The sequence below is a fragment of the Liolophura sinensis genome, chromosome 1, assembly GCF_032854445.1.
Source record: "Liolophura sinensis isolate JHLJ2023 chromosome 1, CUHK_Ljap_v2, whole genome shotgun sequence".
Classification (NCBI taxonomy): domain Eukaryota; kingdom Metazoa; phylum Mollusca; class Polyplacophora; order Chitonida; family Chitonidae; genus Liolophura; species Liolophura sinensis.
In genome coordinates, this window is record NC_088295.1 from 31,495,326 (window position 1) to 31,514,135 (window position 18,810).

The 18,810-nt window shown below is 38.7% G+C and overlaps 2 protein-coding genes across 2 annotated transcripts; one reads left to right on the top strand and one right to left on the bottom strand.

Annotated features, from left to right (window-relative positions):
* Window positions 1–1,212: 1,212 nt before the first annotated feature.
* Window positions 1,213–17,582, bottom strand: LOC135479431 (beta-1,3-galactosyltransferase 5-like). Its single transcript, XM_064759262.1, has 2 exons — window positions 17,487–17,582; window positions 1,213–4,551 (listed from the first exon to the last, which is right to left on the bottom strand). Exon 2 carries the CDS (start codon window positions 4,540–4,542, stop codon window positions 3,451–3,453), a length of 1,092 nt encoding a protein of 363 aa, XP_064615332.1. The 5' UTR covers window positions 4,543–4,551; window positions 17,487–17,582; the 3' UTR covers window positions 1,213–3,450.
* On the top strand, window positions 7,300–8,145 carry LOC135477005 (uncharacterized). Its single transcript, XM_064757187.1, has one exon. It carries the CDS (start codon window positions 7,300–7,302, stop codon window positions 8,143–8,145), a length of 846 nt encoding a protein of 281 aa, XP_064613257.1.
* Window positions 17,583–18,810: the final 1,228 nt, after the last annotated feature.

Consider the following 18,810-nt stretch of genomic DNA (forward strand, 5'->3'; position numbering starts at 1 on the left):
TAATAAAAATAAGAGGAGAAACAATTAAATATTCTGAGAGAAAAAGAAATAGATGGATTGCTTATTAGATCAAAAGCAAGAAAGATCGAACAAGGAGAAAAACCGACAAAATATTTTTTAGCTATGATATAACCCAGATATAAAGGGAATAAATATAACGAAACAGAACATAAAATAAGCCAATATGTTGATGATACACAGTTAATCTTAGATGGGTCCGAAAAGTCTCTCTCAGAAGCACTATCGTGTTTAGATATATTTTACAAATATTCAGGATTAAAAATCAATAGAGTCTCCGTGGCTCAGTCGGTTAGCACGCTAGCGCAGCGTAATGACCCAGGAGCCTCTCACCAATGCGGTCACTGTGAGTTCAAGCCCAGCTCATACTGGCTTCCTCTCCGGCCGTAAGTGGGAAGGCCTGTCAGCAACCTGCGGATGGTCGTGGGTTTCCCCTAGGCTGTGCCCGGTTTCCACCCACCATAATGCTGGCCGCCGTCGTATAAGTGAAATATTCTTGAGTACGGCGTAAAACACCAATCAAATAAATAAATAAATAAAAATCAATAAAAATCAATAAAGAAAAAACAAAGGCAGCATGGATAGGTTCTCTATCTGGATCCAATGTAAAACTATCTCAGCAAGTGAAATTAGATTGGGTGGAAAAACTTAACATATTGGGCATAAATTTCTCAACGGTGGAATTTAATAACATATGGAAAATAAATTATTTGGCTAGAATAAAGGAATTGAAAACTGATCTTCAAAGATGAAAAATTAGAAACTTATCTTTGTTAGGAAAAATAACAGTTATAAAATCTCTAGCTCTATCAAAACTTATTCATTTGTTCCTTTCCCTCCCAAACCCACCAGACTATTACTATGAAAGAAATACATGTATTACTTTATAAATTCATATGGAATGATGGTCCAGATAGGATACAAAGATCCATTATCATAAAGGACTATTCAAAAGGTGGGTTACGGATGGTAAACTTAATACCATTTGTGCAATTGTTAAAAATATCTTGGATGAGAAAATTGTTATAAGCGAAATATAAATGGCAAAATGTAAGTGTATGTCAAAATGGTGTAAAAAGTTTATGCAGACTAGGGGGTAAGTACATGTATATACAGCTAATACTAAAAAGAGTAAACAACCCTTTCTGGGTAGATACTCTAAGGGCATGGCAGTAAATAACACACAAAAAGTATCAGACAAATATTAAGTATATTCTTGATGAACATTTATGGTATAATCCAAGGTTTAAAGAACCCAATTTTTAGTATCAAAATAATGTAAGGTTTATAAGGGATTTAAAAAATTCAGAAGGAAATTTGTTGACATTTAAAGATTTCAAACAAAAATTTCAAGTGAAAGGTACTTTCTTAGATTATAATAGGTTAATTTTAAATGTTCCTACCGAGTGGCTCACGATAAATGAGAAGCATGATGTATATCGCCCCTCCTTTCCATCGAACATACGATTACTGACTAAACAAAAACGGGAAACAAAACGCTTTTACGATTTATTAAATAATGAGTTGCAACAAAATATCAATATCCACGAAAACTGGAAGGATACTGTAAGGTTAGATAAAGAAACTGATTGGGAAAAGGTATTCGAATCTATTTATCAATGCACTCAATACACCAAGCTACGCGATTTTCAATACAAAATCTTACACAGGATAACGCCAACAAAATCTTATCTGTTTAAAATAGGACTGAGGCACGACGATATTTGTAATCACTGCAGACTCGGTAAGGACACTATAGAACACTCTTTCATTGAATGCCCGGAAACACGTAAACTGTGGACTGAATACGAAAAGTGGAAAACTGATATTAAAATAACTCCCAAAGTCATTATTATGGGATGGAGCGAGAAACACAATTCTTCACCTTTAAATTTACTGACAATTTTAGCAAAAAAGTACATCTTTGACATGATACGAAATGACGCCAAATTAAACATAATTAACCTGCAGAAAACGGTAACTGACCATTATAAAATCGAAAAATATATAGCTGATATAGCTGAGGATAAAGGCGACTTTCTAAACCAGTGGAAAAATTTTAATAATTAAAAATAGTTAAAACAAAATTATGAATGTATGAGTACTTAGAGATGCTTGAGATCGACTGATTACAGCATGAATGGAAAAAAGAATTTGATTGGTGAGAAAAGAAAAAAAAAATTGTACTGTTGGATTTTGCAGAAAATTACAGTTTTTTGGTACAGGATGCTGAACATGGGCACCATTAAAATGAGACTTTAAAATGTATCTCTGTATTTATCATTTCTCATAGCCTAAAGCATAATCAATCTGCGGTTCATGCTTTCATAACCAAGCTGTATCTATATTTGAAAAAGGGCATACCTTACTTGCAAAAGGTCATCTATTTTTCAGATGGTGCTGCTAGTTAGTACAAGAATTACAAGAATTTTGTAAACTTGTGTTATCACAGGGAAGATCGTGATATCGAAGCTAAGTGGCATTTCTTTGCTACATCACAAAGAAAAAGTCCATGTGATGGAATAGGGGGTTCAGTGAAGCAACTCTGTGCAAGAGCAAGCCTGCAAGCCCCAGTTCAAAACCACACTTTAACAGCTGAAGACATGTTCAATTGGTCAAATAGGCACATTGGTGGCATCAAATTTTTTTATGTAAGTGATGAGGATATTCAATGTTATTCACAGTTGTCAGGGCTTGAATCTCGCTATGCCTCTGCTTCAACAAAAGATGATGGTCAGATTGAAATCCGAGTTTCAGAAGACACAATCTTCAGCATAGCCTCTGTGGGTATCACTAAAAAAACACTGGATTCTGAAAATTATCAGCCTGGTAGATACATAGATTGTATATATGATGTAGAATAGTACATTGGCTGTATTGTTGAAAGTTCTTATGAAAACCAGGACGTTCTAGTTGAATTTATGAAATAGTCACTCATACATCATTTGTGTAATTAGTGTCCCATCTGTAGCAAGGCATTACGCTGTCTCATAATGACTTTGATGGGATACAGAGCAAATTGGCAAATTTTTCTCAATAGGTTTACTTGCCACTCTGGGATTTGAATCTCAGTTTTCAAGTTCAGAAATTGATATGTGTCATAATCATTCTAGGAAAATTGTATTGTAGGAAACATAATGAAAGGTATAAAAAAAACTATGTGCCTGTTTATATAGCAAGTTAATGTTTGTATACCAATAAAAGTTATACAACCACACCACAAATGTCTATTAGTTTCCTACTTAATTAAATTAACTATCTGCAAGTGTCCAAATCTCTTGGCCGTTTTGACCGGAAGGTGCCCTTACACAATTAGCCTTGTTATCAACCGAACGAGACCATGCGTTAATTAACGTTATTTGTAATATCGGTGATTGTGAAACTCGCCCATTAATTTTTCAAACTTACGCAGCCATATTCATCCCAATATCTTTACTGTCTTGGAGCAAAACAATGCTGTAAATAAAATTTTAACCTTAACCACTTCTTACTAAAGTCAGATATTTCGACAGGTTTGTATTTAAAGTTGTTCCACAAATCATACATATTATTTACTGAAACACCCATAAGGCCATTTTTATCACCCCGCTCAAAGTAACAATCGCAAAGACTCCAACAAAATAACTCATTCTTCCTAACAACTTCAGCATTCAGTATCTGGGCTAGTATACCAGAGAAAAAGGCATCTTCAACAGGAATATAAGGCATATGTTCCGCCAAGTTAAAAAGGTCCTTTGTCATGTTACCTCGGAAAGCATAAAATGGCCCAGAATCGTGGACTGGATACACCTCGTAAGGATACGATGACTTACTAACACTCCAACGACCATATCGGAACACTGTATTCTCGCACATGAAATGACCAAGAAAGAAGCGATCAATTCTTATTGTGTTTAAGTCTTCTATCCAGTTTGGAATATGTATAAACACATCATCGTCAGCTTTCAAAATGAATTTTGCTGATGAACAATATATGCTCGCCCACTTCATAGCTGCTGTAGTTTTTAGTGTAAGATTCCTGTAAGTATCCAGAAAATCTGCTTGCACCACATCTCCATATTTGCGACTTTCTTGAGCAGGAATGTCGTAGCCATCTGGATCATTTGTCACACCAAAGATAAAGAGGATTCGGACCTCTTCTTTCAGCGGAGCACCATTGGCCCAAACCTTGGTGACACCTGAACTGCCCCATGTATTCCGTATGGCTCTCCTTTCCTCTACTTTTTGGATATCAGATTCTATTATAACGAGGAGAAAGGGACCTGTTGTCCCTGAACAAAGGCCCACTTCAGGAATAATGAATTTGTGGGAAAAATTCGTCACTTTGTGTCCTTTCGGCTCAAGTTTAGGAACTACTCTATCACAGTCATGAGCAATTGAGCCAATCGACAGTCTGTAAAGCTTAAAAATCACTAATAAAGTCATCACAAATAAAGCTTTCAAAACAAGAGACTTTCTCACACGACATCGTGATATCTCACCATAACAGGACTGGAAAGCACACCTGAGCGATTTGGGTAACATAGTAGCTACCTGAAAGAGAGAGAAAAACATGTAAGCTACAGAGAAATCAAGGGTTCTAAAAATTCGCTCCAAAAAGTGTGTTTTTACAGGCAAATAAATGTTACAAAACATTACTTTTATTTTTATATTCATTTATTTGATTTGTAGTTTACATTGTTCTCAAGAATATTTCACTTATATGACGGCCGCCAGCATTATGCTAGGAGGAAACCAGGCAGAGTGCGGGGGAAACCCACAAAAATCCGCAGGCTGCTGTAAGACCTTCTCATATACGACCGGAGAGGAGGCCAGCATGACCTGGACTCACAGCAACAGCACTGGAAATAGGGTCTGGGTCACTGTACCGCGCTGGTGTGCTAACCCCTTTGTTCATGGAGGCTCCCTTTATTTTTGTACATTTTCTTCATAACCATTCCACATTAACTATGAAAACAGATTTGAAGATCAATAGAGCTCTCAAATTTAGGTAAAATGAGCAACATAGCTCATAGCTTAAAAGAAAAAATCAAACCAAAACACAAGAAAAAGATGCTTTACATAGATACAGAAGATATACAATCCGTGGCCCATTATATCAATTTTATTAAACGAGTGGTGTAATTTTCATTTGTTCCGAGCCTCAGGCGAGGAACAAAGGAAAACTACATCACGAGGTTAATAAATCTGATATAATGGGTCAGGAATTGCAAATATTTTTTAGCCCGTAATTTATTTCGAAGCGACTATTTCACCGGTAACTGGATACGCAATACTCCTGCGCCTGCGTGACCCGAGGACTTCGACAAATGACATTGGCGGAAATCGACCTTTTGTTCCTTGTACGCGCGTTTCGGACTTGGCAGTGACACCGACGGGTTCTTCCATGGGTAAATATGACGTTGTGCAGCCTATTCACTATCAGCCTCTGGCGTTTACATGCCAATTAGAATCAAAGCCACATTATATCATCGTGCAGTTTAACTAGTAGAGCAGAAAAACAACAATATCGTTGTTTTTGTAACACCAGATGTGTATGTTTTCGATGTGGCTTTAGTAGCCTTGTGATTAGCGATGTGCTACAAACCATGCGTTGCCTTTATTGTAATAGCTCCAGAGAGTTAGTAAATAGTTTAACCTGGGTGAATCAAACTGACTTTCAACCCTATTGTAAATTTTCATTATTGCAATAACCTGGTCAATTTACGAATCACGTTCTGCACTGTTATCAGTTTGTAAACTTTGGTCAGTATGTTGAGTAAATCTGTGTCTTCTTTTTTTTCCCCTTTTTTTGTGGTTAGAGTGAAGATGAGGGTGGTGTGGGCGTGTTGCTTTCTACGTGACACGTGACGTCAGTTCATTCATGCTTCCCTGAATGAGTCTTGTTGAACACTGACTGCAGCATGGTGGATCGCCTTTTCAAATGTTGTCTAAGTGACAAGCCCATCCGACACACGCACAGTCGCTCAGAATTCTTACTAAATTCATCTATCTTAACCACGTCTAAAAAAAACTGCTTTTAACACAATAGTGTACTGGTTTAGACGTTAAGCTACGAATCCAACACTGATGTGTGGTGGCAGTTCAAAACCAGCAACTGTCTCGAGAGATTTCAAGGTAACATGTACCGTAATCGTACATACATCTATATGTGATCGGCATGATAAACATGTGACTATGTCAATTAACTGACTGGTTCTGAACAAAATACAGGTTATTTTCACTTTTTTTATTTTGGAAAATCAATAATTCCATTTGTTTGTTAACCAATGATAATACAGCAAAAACATGTGACCATGGGAAAATAATGACAAAATACATTTCAGAGCTTTTTACACACACCAACTTTACGAATCCCTTTTTGTTCTTTTTGTGTTTTTTTAAATGGCTGTTCCACTATTCAATGCAGGCCCACACTTCTGATGTACATTTTGATACTGGTATTCTGTAATGAACATGACAGGACCCTGGTCTTTACTACAACCTAAAGTACACTAATTAACCGAGTTTGTTAACCTATCAATGTGTATCACATCAGATGCTGAGATGTGCCCAAAACACAGGCACTAGCGATTATCAAATTAATACCTCGCCTAGGCTTAAACCATAGCTATGCCCTACCCGGACAAGAATGTGGACCCATGTGTGATGGTTGCATGCTGCTATCCCCATGTTTCAAAAACCGACACGAGTAAGATCCCACCGATACCGGATTATAAATAATCTTTTAATGTGGGGTTGCTCACCGAGGAGGTTCCTACGAGTTTAAATCCAAATCATGCTGGCTAACAGTGGAGGGTTTCCAGCCACCTTGGCCTCTTTATGATTACCACTGAAATAACTGGTAACAGATGGTTGAATGATTTCCAAACAGCTGAAGTGGCACTGCATTCCTGTCCATGGGTGAAAGTTGTAATCTCTCCCAGAAAAAAAACACAGTTGAGCAGAGGGCAAAAATGCACAAGGACCCTTAACTTGTTGCAGGAAATGGCTAACATTCTGGCAGACTGTGGTCGTAAACAATATAAGTATAGAATGGGGATGCTGGAAACTATCTTTGGTCTCTGGCTGAATGGAAGAGAAATAACAGTGAGTTTGCATGAACATTACAACCAGCATCTGATTGAATGTGGTCAAAATGAGCTTCAACAGACACCCTGCGCACTTTCTAACAATGACAAATCAACACTTGCTCAGCTCCCCGAGAATATCAAGCCAGTACTAGGTGAGCTCCCCGAGATGTCAAACTGACACCCAGTCAAAGTGCTCTACTCGCTGAGAATGTCCGGCCAGTACCAGGCCAACCCACTGACAATGTCAAGCCAACAACTGCCCAACTCCCTGGGAACGTCAGGCCAGTACCTGGCCAGCTCCCTGACAACATCAAGGCAACGGCTGCCCGACCACGCCAGCTCTCTGAAAACGTCAAGCCAGCAACTGCCCCACTACCTGAAAACGTCAGGCCAATACCAGGCCAACCTACTGACAATGTCAAGCCAACAACTGCCCAACTCCCTGGGAATGTCAGGCCAGTACCAGGCCAGCTCCCTGAGAACATCAAGCCAACAACTGCCCAATTCCCTGAGAACATCAGGCCAGTACCAGGCCAGCTCCCTGACAACATCAAGCCAGCAACTGCCCCACTGCCTGAGAACATCAAGCCAGTACCAAGCCAGTACCAGGCCAGTACCAGGCCAGCCCTCTGACAACGTCAAGCCAACAACTGCCCAACTCCCTGGGAACGTCAGGCCAGTACCTGGCCAGCTCCATGACAACGTCAAGCCAACAACTGCCCAACTCCCTGGAAACGTCAGGCCAGTACCAGGCCAGCCCTCTGACAACGTCAAGCCAACAACTGCCCAATTCCCTGAGAACATCAGGCCAGTACCAGGCCAGCCCTCTGACAACGTCAAGCCAACAACTGCCCAACTCCCTGGGAACGTCAGGCCAGTACCAGGCCAGCTCCCCGAGAACGTCAAGCCAACAACTGCCCAATTTCCTGAGAACATCAGGCCAGTACCAGGCCAGCCCTCTGACAACGTCAAGCCAACAACTGCCCAACTCCCTGGGAACGTCAGGCCAGTACCAGGCCAGCTCCCCGAGAATGTCAAGCCAACAACTGCCTGAGTATGTCAAACAGACTGTAGTACCATCCTGTGAGCATCTTGGACTCTCTGACCACATACTCAGCTCTACCTCACTGGATGACATGACATACAGAAATACTGTGGATGGTCCAAGTGAAAAGAAACTGAAGTTGGGGAAAAAACTGAAAGTAAGAGGCAGGCCGAGTGGATTATTCCAATCAGTTACTGGGTTGCCATACAAAAAACAAAATGCTAATAAAAGAAAGAGAAAGAGAAAGAGAAAAATGGGCCTGAGAGAAAATGTAGAAAATTGAACACACTTTGCAAGCTTAATATTCCATTATTATCTGAGTGTGAATTGAACACTCTATTGACAGCTGCCTGTAGAAAGCCGCTACCAGTACCTATAGTTCGTATACGCAAGTGCATTGATCAACACTCTGACCACCCTGCAATGACCCTGTACAAAAAAGTGAACAGCTTGAATGATGGTAAAGATTTCGAAGAAGTATTAGATCATATCACAAACTTGTCATGCAAAAAATATGCTTCTCAGCTTAATGGAATTTGTTCTGCCATGCGAGAACAGAGTGGAGTGCCCATGATAGCAGCAGCTATTATTGTGAATTCCATAGCGATTGGTGTGAAATCACTGGAGTTGCTTCCAACACTGGATGCAATACCTTTACAGAACAGCACAAGTCCCGATGTGTTGAACACCCGGATACCTAAGCAATATGTCCAGATTGCCATTTGTGGCATAACACTGACCAGGAACAACATTGGAACCAGGAGACCTTCTTGATGATAAGCTACAGATACTCCTAGTGGTTCGTACACATTTAGCTACGATACTTAAGTTGTGAGTTTAACCCTGGCAATGGTTAGGGAACAGAGTTGTTGTTATGACACTCAGTTCAGTGAAGACCACTTGTCTTCCGCCAATATGGCGTGCAAATCAGTGGGACAAATTCTCAATGACTTGCCAAATTTTTGAGGTTTACATTGTTCACAACGGTTTTTTCCACTTGTAAATCTGTGATCATTTCAGCTGAAAAATGTTACGAGGATGGCATAAAACTGCAATCAAATGAATAAATCCCTCACCTGGGGCTCATTAGCACTGTACATGTAATCCTTTTCCAGGTCTCTGAGGGAAAGTGACTGCACTGTTCGCAGTAGAGAATAATTTTTGTAATGGATACTGCCATTGTCTTGTTGATAATGAATCACAACAAAGATCGGTCCGTAAAAGTAACTGAACTCTTCTACTAGCTCACGGCATGTGTACATGTATGTCGTCACAACTATCGTTTGTTTCAAACACAAAGTTTGCTTCTTGGCGCATGTAACACCATTATATGACAGCCATCTTTTTAAGGAATTGTTCTATTATTCCGTGTATTTAATCCTGCCTTTCACTTTATTATCCAAATAATTTACTGCCACTCAGTTACATTTTCCATTATTATTTTATAAGATGTTGTCACTTCAAATTACCCACTATTGTCAAATGTTGTGGTGTCCATCATAAAGTATTAAAATTTCTTGAAAGTAATTTTATTTCATAAATTGCCCTTTTTTTAAGATCATCCATGCCCACTTGGGACTTTTGTCAAAAGAAAATAAAGATGTCTTCCTGCTCCCCAGTTTTTCCTGTGGAGGAAGGGTGAGATCCATTAGTACTGTTCTATCCAAAAGTAAGTAATAAATTAATCAAGGTTCAAATATAAACTATGTTTTGGGAGACAAGGATTGGATTAACTAAATTTGGTATAACATTTCAATCTGCATCTGGGAGAGAATATTCAGTCATCGCAGAACAACTTCAGGGGACATTGTGATCGAAAAAATTGGTCTACTTTTTCATGTACTAGTATGTGCGTAAAATGTATGCACAAATATTACGCATCGCAAGAGCTAGATGCACGACTCTGAATCATGAGGCTCACAAGATGTGGGTAAAAGCCTTATGGCGACAGGTAACTGGTAGATTATCCTGATCTGACTGTTCATTGGGCCTTGGTGACAGTGAGTAGTCACCAAGACTGGGACTTCACACAGTCTTATGTACAATGAAGATCACTTATCTTCCAGCCATTTCACAATATCTTGCCAAAGGTAGAGTGATTTACCGTGGGAGAGCTCTGCGGTTTCCTACTCCCATAAGACCGACAGCTATTGTATGAGTGAAAAATTATTGAGTATGTTGTTAAACAACACTCAAGACCTTTCAATCACTTTTTAAGGTTAATAAGTACATAATTAAAGATTTTTGTGCTTTCTGTTTAACAAAATGAGGTGTTTCATACATGTTCATTCTGTTCTGTTTTTCTCCTCCCATGGTGTATAAAGGAAAAGATGGCAACAAAAAGGTGTATCATGGTGCCTGTCCATTCTCCAGGGCAGTGGGCGTTATTGGTTGCTATTCCGCAACAGAAAGATGTGATTATTTATGATTAGCTGAGATCATCAGCTTCAGAACATATGCATCTACAACAATTTAATGCTTGGAGATGATTTTTCTCACCATGAATAACTTTTCTTTGAAATAGAAAACCAGAGAGTACACAAACCTGACAGTGCAATTATATCTTGCATGTACACGTTATAAGACTGACTTCACAGTGGGCAATTCAGTTTTTATTGTGGTCCTCAGAATAATGTGAATGTAAGTGAGTGGAGATATTTTGTTAGTGGCTGTGTAATAAGGTTTAAATACAGCAGGCATCTTGGTCATACCCATTACAGTTTAGGAAATGTTATACCTCTTTATATGATACAGCACCCCAATGGTAACAGCGTATTGAAGGAATTAAACACTTCTTTTTTAAAGGGTGTACATCAGGTGGAGGGATGTTGTGAATGAGGACGGGTGCCTGGACTCTGAAGCCTGTGATGTCATCCAGCAGAATGATGGCAGTAGCTGTGAAATTTTTGTACTTATGGTAATTTTCATCTGTTTTTTCATCTGTCTTTATATTTTAGTTAGTGTTTCCAATAGATCTCAACCTAATAATATGAGTATATTGTCTGGCTGGTTACTTTTGTTTTTATCCCCCTGGCACTTAATGCAGTAGGGCCTGGTGATAAGGTTTTCTGTCTTTTTGCATGTTCCTGTCTGAAAGTATTGAATCTTGATGAAACTGGGTAGACATGATGTGGATGTATTGAGACTACATACACAAGTACAATTTGCTTCCAAGTACCATAACTTATTCAGAATTACAGGTTTATTGCTTGAATTCATTTACTTTGCATACATGTATATACTATTTACATTACAGAATGCTGAAGCAGTTGTCCACCAAAGGCAAGTCAGCATTTTTCGACAGTGCCATGTAAAGACATTCAGTAAGTGGGTACTTCACTGTTGTCTGGAAAAAGGAGCAAAGCATACAGAAGAGATCTGTGATACGCTATATTGATGCCATCGCAGGGGGAAAGAAAATTCCCTGGATTCAGTATGATAGCTGCCTGAGGTGGTTACAGAGTGAGTACCTGGGACTAAAACACCAGCCCACCATGATCACTTTAAGTGTCCAATTTGTCCTCTGCATAAAGAAAGAGGTGAATATAAAAAATGTCCTTTCTAGGAAAGAACATCTAGTGGTACTTCTTATAAATTGGGTCATTTGGTTTACTGTTAATTACAGAACAGAGAAATATGTGGTTGTGATATCACTGTTTATGTAAATTCTTACTCTTATAGTGTAGCCAACTCAGGTTAATCTCACTTGCATGTAGCTTTAGTTAGAATGTTTTTGTAAAGATTATATTTCTATCGTGTTTTGTTCATATGCTCAAGAAAAACAGTTTCAGTAATATTGTGATGTTTGTTTCAATAGTGCCATGTGTAGATATATCTTGAGATAAAAACAGAGAAATGAGTGAATCCTGTCAACACCTAAAAAGGTTTTCATTCAAAGTATATCATAACATGAACATCCAAGAACATATAAGACATCATCCCAGTGCTGAAACCAAAAGTATTTTTCAGTGTACATCTGTATAGATAGGACACTGTTGTGATCTCATTCGACTCGAAAACTATATTTCATATGTTGTGTACATTTGTATAGATAAGATAGTGTTGTGATCTCATTTGAGTCCAAAAGTATTTTTCAGATGTTAGGTACATCTGTATAGATAAGACACTTTTGTGATCTTATTCTAGTCCAAAAGTATTTTTCAGATGTTTGGTACACCTGTATAGATAAGACACTTTTGTGATCTTATTCTAGTCCGAAAGTATTTTTCAGATGTTAGGTACATCTGTATAGATAAGACACTTTTGTAAACTTATTCTAGTCCAAAAGTATTTTTCAGATGTTATGTACATCTCTATAGATAAGACACTTTTGTAACCTTATTCTAGTCCAAAAGCATTTTTCAGATGTTTGGTACATCTGTATAGATAAGACACTTTTGTGATCTTACTCTAGTCCAAAAGTATTTTTCAGATGTTTGGTACATCTGTATAGATAAGACACTTTTGTAAACTTATTCTAGTCCAAAAGCATTTTTCAGATGTTTAGTACATCTGTATAGATAAGACACTGTTATGATCTGATTGTAGTTAAAGTAGGTAATTTTTAGTTATGATATTTTGTGAAGATTACATTTCTATCATGCTTTGTTCATATGCTCAAGAAAACCAGTTTCAGTAATATTGTGATGTTTGTTTCAAAGGTGCCATTTTTACATATATCTTGAATTTTGAAAACAAAGAAATGAATGAATCCTATCAACACCTAAGAGGGTTTTCCCTGAATATATTATACAATTTTCCCTATCATCATCTCTGTTATTGTCATTGGTATGACAGCGGCTAGGGTCACCGGCCAAGCCGCCGCTAAGCGATCACACTGACACCGGTGTCTGGCGACACTACCAGCGAAATGGGGCTAGGCAACCAGTCTCCAGTGAAATATCCCCGGCCAATTTATTTTGAACGCATTTACGTGGTTGACATAGAAGACGTCTGTTTTGACAAGTATGTAAATGATATGCGTACTGATATCGATATATGTGAAACGGTTGGAGCCGGAACACACATTTAACTACATATAGTTCAAGAAGACATTGTGGAAATCTGTGGTTTTTGGGAAGAGAAAACATAACACAGTTCATTAGTATGCTATCAGCATTCCTAACTGCTCATTTATCGAAAAATTTTGATCTAACATTGTGACCTAAATCTAGGTCATATCTCTATGACAACAGACGTCACGCGATGAATTGCAAGGCGTGAGGAGCAGTGATTTCAAAAATCATCCTAAAGAATATATTCAAATTCAGGTTTTTAAGACGAACAATTCACCTTAAAACTTATTTGCTGGTCTTACTAACCATGTTGGAACTTGGAGAATGCAACTAAACAGCGTATATGATACTTCAACAGGCTTTATTTTGGTTCGTTTTCGTTTTCTGTGTGATGGTAGACGTCATGCTGAATCAAAAGATCACAGTGACACCAATTATCGTGTTCGATGTGTCCAACAGAATGGCCTAGATCTAAGAAGAATCTTGAGGTACATCAAATGCAGACCAGTTCATACACACGCGACAACTATTTCGAGCCCTTCAAAAGTAAGGTAAGTTTGCAGGTTTTTAATTTCACGAAAATCTCATACCGATTTGATTTTTTTCTTTGATTGATGTTTTACGCTGTGCTCAAAAATGTTTCACTTATACGACGGCGACCAGCATTATGGTGGAAGGAAACCGGGCAGAGCCCGGGGGAAACCCACAACTATCCGCAGTTTGCTGGAAGAAGAGGAAGCGGGCGCACTGGTGAGAGGTTTCTGGGTCATTATGCCACGCTAGCGTGCACACTCTGACACCAAGGCATGCAGACGGTTGAAGTTGAGTTCACTGTCTGCACCTTGTTAAAGCACCTTACCACGTATTTAGAATTTGCAGCTCAACCTTCAGAATTATGGAGGGCGGAAAAGAATAACGCCATCACTTCACAAGGTTACGCGCGTCTTCGAAATGCATTCTGGTTTCTTGATGAAAATTTGTCTTGAATGAGAGTTTGTGCCTGAACATGTTCAGAGCCAACAGTTATAACTGTTGGCGATTAAACTACCACAATGCTGTTTATTCACTGGAGGTCGTTTGTGGGTCTTAGCCAAATGCAAATACATGCCGATATATGGCAATGAATCGGTCTCCCTTGAATGACTTTTTGGAGTGGACACTTTGATCGAAATGGCAGTTGCAGTTTAGTAGACCCTGCAATTATGATGAAAATATTTTTGGTAAATTTATGCGATAGTCCTGGATCGTTTTTGGTTGGGCCAGCCAAGAGTTCGAAAAACATTCTGTTCACCACGACTTGCTAATACTTGGAAATTGTATATTTGGGCCAGGTGTTTCTGATTACCGGCTTCAACTGAGGAATCTTTAGTGCTGTGGTATAAGGCTTGAGCGGGTGCCCCAATTTATGATCGTTCTATGTGGTGTCCATCATGGATATACCAAAAGTTGCGAGAGTAGCAAGTTGGGGATGGTCATGGGTTTATAAAATTTTACATTACCCCTCGACCGACTTCTTGGGAAAGGCTAAATGGTGTAGGCAGTTAAATATCACAAATTGTTGAAAATAGATCTTAAGGTTTAGTTTAACAGAACTAATCCGATGAGTGCCACAGAGATACAATAACTTGCTAAATACTACTTCAATTCTGACACCGCTTAATAACAGTCCATGTGGAGTTAATACTCACTGCCATTTTGTCACGATCATGACAATTCTGTCAGACGAATCGGAAGCTAGAGACCTCGTGGTCTCCCTAGTAACGGTTCTCTTAACGTTATTGCATAGAAAAAACATCTATTTTTGAATGGCTGTCAGCAATCTTGTATCTGTTTAATTTGTATAAATTTCAGCTTTCCAGATAGTCTGAGCATTTCTACAGAGCTTTTGTGATGCCATTTTGTACAGCTAGGCCTTACTGGTCGCTAGCGAAGTGGCAAAAAGTGACCTTTTCCTCAATGCTTTAACACTGGGAGGCCATTTTGTTACTGACACGAAAGGGTGGTCATGTGACCTCCAACTCCCAACCCGTCTTACAGAGTTCCCAGATCTCTGACCTTTGCTCAGACCGGGTTTTAAGCCAACCCCCGACCATGACCCCATTGAGGCTATACAGGCAACAACTTAAACATAGGACAAGTGATAGTGGTCAGTAATTTAGAACTTGTCACCATAAAGTTAATAGTGTGCTCCGTCTTACAAGGAAACAATATTTCAAACTTCAGTTCAACAAAGTAAATCAAGACATACAAAAGGTGTGGAAAATTATTACTTAACTACTGTGTCAAAATAAAAAACCAAGTGGCAAAGTTTTCAATATAAATGGTAGTGACATTTGTGATGAGACCGTGATTGCTAACAACTTTATTGAGTACAATAGCAGAAAAACTAGTGAGCAATATGGACTCCGCAAATAGACAATTTACAGATTTTCTTCACCTCTAGCACACAGTATCAATTTATCTCTTACTTCTGGAATTGTTCCGAAAAAGTCTTGCCCATATATAAATCTGGTCACACTAATCACATTGAAAATCACCGACCTATTTCTGTCCTGCTTTGTTTCAGCAAAATCCTTGAAAAAACTGTATCAATAATGTTGCTGGAATATCTAGAAGGGCAATCTATAATTAATCCAAATCATTTTGGTTTCAGGGCCAATCATTCCACCATTCACGCTGCCTATACTCTTTATGAACAACTAGTACATGCAAAAGAGAATAAACAGTACAGTGCCATAACATTCTTGGACCTGTCAAAGGCATTTGACACTGTAAACCATGATATCCTTCTTCTTAAACTTTCTCCTTATGGTATTCCCAACTGTCCAAATAAATGGTTTAAAAACTATGTGTCTGACAGACAACAATATGTAAAGTTTAATAACGCCCAATCTAACCCAGGTACCATCACTTGTGGTGTCCCACAGGGATCTATTCTTGGCCTGACTTCATTTCTACTCTACATTAATGACATCATTAAAGCACCAAATATCCTGGATCTTACTCTATTTGCAGATAACACAAGTTGTATTTACTCCAACAATGACGCAACTCAAGCGATTTCCGTCATAAATGTCGAGCTGAAAAAAAATTTATACGTGCCTTCTGGCCAATCGGTTATCTCTGAATACCTCAAAACCAAATATATGTGAATAAAACCTGATAACAAGAAAACAACTGCAATTCCCAGTTTGGTTATCTCTGGTAACAAAATTGAAAAAGTTGGTAAATTCAAATTTCTTGGTATATTTTCCATGAGAAACTGACCTGGACTGTTATAAGCCACATATGTTCCAAACTGTCCAGAAATATAGGCCTTATTTCACACATTTAAAAACTCCGAAATAAAAAGACCCTCCTAATCCTTTATTACTCAACTGAAAATCTTACCCCCTGCTGAACTATCTCTATTTCTACTCTGTTACAAACTCATATTTACTTTTATTCCATAGACACTATTCCTGTAAGTTTAAAGCCCTGTGTAATCAAACAAACAATTTTAAATCTGTATCACACGTGAGATACCGATCTAGCCTTCCACAAACCACTGTATAATACAAATGTATCATATTATTTATTCAGAACTTCTGGTCCTAGGGAATGGAACAAGCTTCCTTTAACACTAAGATCAGTTTCTTCTAAATCGCACTTTCAATCTTTATTAAAATCCTTTCTTCTTTCTAAGCTGCAATCTTTGGTCTAACATTACACAATTAAGGCTTCGTTGAGGTAAAATAAATTCATATATATTTAGAAAGAAAAACAATTATTTAGATACAAACTAAAATGTCAGCCTCACCTCCCCAGTGCTGTTATTACTTATACATGGGATAGAACAAGCTCAACCTGTGCTTTATCCCCACTATGTATTATATCTTTCTAGACTTTATTGTTATCACATTGTGTCTGTATTTTGTTGATGTCTTAAAATCCAATGTATATATTTATTATTGCATGGTTAATAAAACAATCAATCAAATCACATCAAATGACAATAGATCTCATGTCTTCGCGCGGACCGGCAATTAGGCCAGTCCTGATTTAAAGGCCCACTTCGTTCGGGGCGACTGGATTTTTCAATTCGAGGATTCAACGTTGAGGTAGGTAAATATCAGAAAATTGTCCTCAACATTTAATGTAATTGCACTAGATCGATTCGAGGACAGTGAGTCGTTACCACATGTAGATTCGTTATACCATTACCAAGAGGTATGTGATATACCTCTATGGTTATACGAGCCGTGACTTCACAAAGGTCCCAATTATCGTTACTTCCAAGCGCGTGGAAGAAGACAGAAAAATGTATTGACCTCGTACAGAAACAATAGTACTCACATTTGCAAGCTGGGGCAATGTTGCACCATCCACACTGGCTAATGTTTTTAATGGCTGTAACCCCCTAAGTTACAACGCACACTAGTCTTCCTTGACTAACTGGCACACTTTCGCTAGCTACACAAAGGGGCAGACAATTCGTCTAAAATAAATCCAGTCATGCGACGGTGGATTCACCAGCACAGGCCTGCACAGAACATGAAATAAGCAAACCCTTTTGTGAAGGGGGTCGGGGGAAGGGGATGCAGTATAATATGACTAGGCAAGCCACATTTGCCCCCGCAAAAAAAGGCGAGGGTCTAGGGGCCGCCAAGGCCCCGGAAGATCTGCACGAAGGAACTATATCGCCTTAGAGGCGATTTGCCGTGTCTTAGATACGCCAGTTGGAGTGCTACTGACTATTTACGCCTGCCTGAAAAAAAAATTGAAGTTTAGCTCAATGGTTGACCATTTTGCCAGGAGAACCACAGGTCACCAAAGAACATTGTAACAATTTATCCAGAATTCAACATTAAATTTATGCATGTCCGAGAAAGGATGGTGCAGATTGACTAATACAAGCATTTAACTTGTATGGAGGAGAATTGGTGGGAAAAAAGTCCATGTTTTTAGTGGGCCTTGGTGGTAAACTTGCCGGCCTATTCGCGCTGGCTTGCTTTCGATTGAAATCAATGTCAATCACATGTATACATACACTTTTTGATCAGGCCTTTGGCTTAGAAAAAAGGCGTGCGTCTCATTTAGGGGAATTGCCAATAACGCGCCAAGTCGGTGGTTACAACGGATACTTATATTTCCTTCACTGAAGTGAAATTATCTTGGAATGACGATAAACCATAATGAAATAAATAACTCAACACCGATGAGTGCATATATTGTACAAATATATCAATTATTCTGCTTTTTGGGCTGAATAGAACTGCAACGTCATCGCACTGAAACACAGTCACTAAATTGAAAAAAAAAAAGATTGTGTTTGGAGACAAATGAGTCCACTTTTTTGTCACATTTCACTGTAGATGATTTGCCCTTCCATGGAAGAATTGTATATATTCATATATGCTACTTCCGCGTGGGCGACTCCATTTTGCCTAAGAACTAGTTCTGAAGTCTTCTGTGTTAGGATGAGAATTGCCGTCGGAAACCGCCGAAGTGCAGTTCGTACATTTCCGGTGGAACTCTTCTTCCCAGAAGCTAGCGAACAGTACAGTTCGTTTTCCGCATGATCATCGGAAAACCGGAATATTGGACGTAGGTTCCGAGTTTACACGAACAAACCGGCAGTTTTAACGACTCTCACTGGCTGAGAGAAAACACACCCCCA

Excerpts from the sequence above, each read along its gene's own strand:
- LOC135479431 (XM_064759262.1), bottom strand. The coding sequence starts at position 4,542 with ATGTTACCCAAATCGCTCAGGTGTGCTTTCCAGTCCTGTTATGGTGAG.
- LOC135477005 (XM_064757187.1), top strand. The coding sequence starts at position 7,300 with ATGTCCGGCCAGTACCAGGCCAACCCACTGACAATGTCAAGCCAACAA.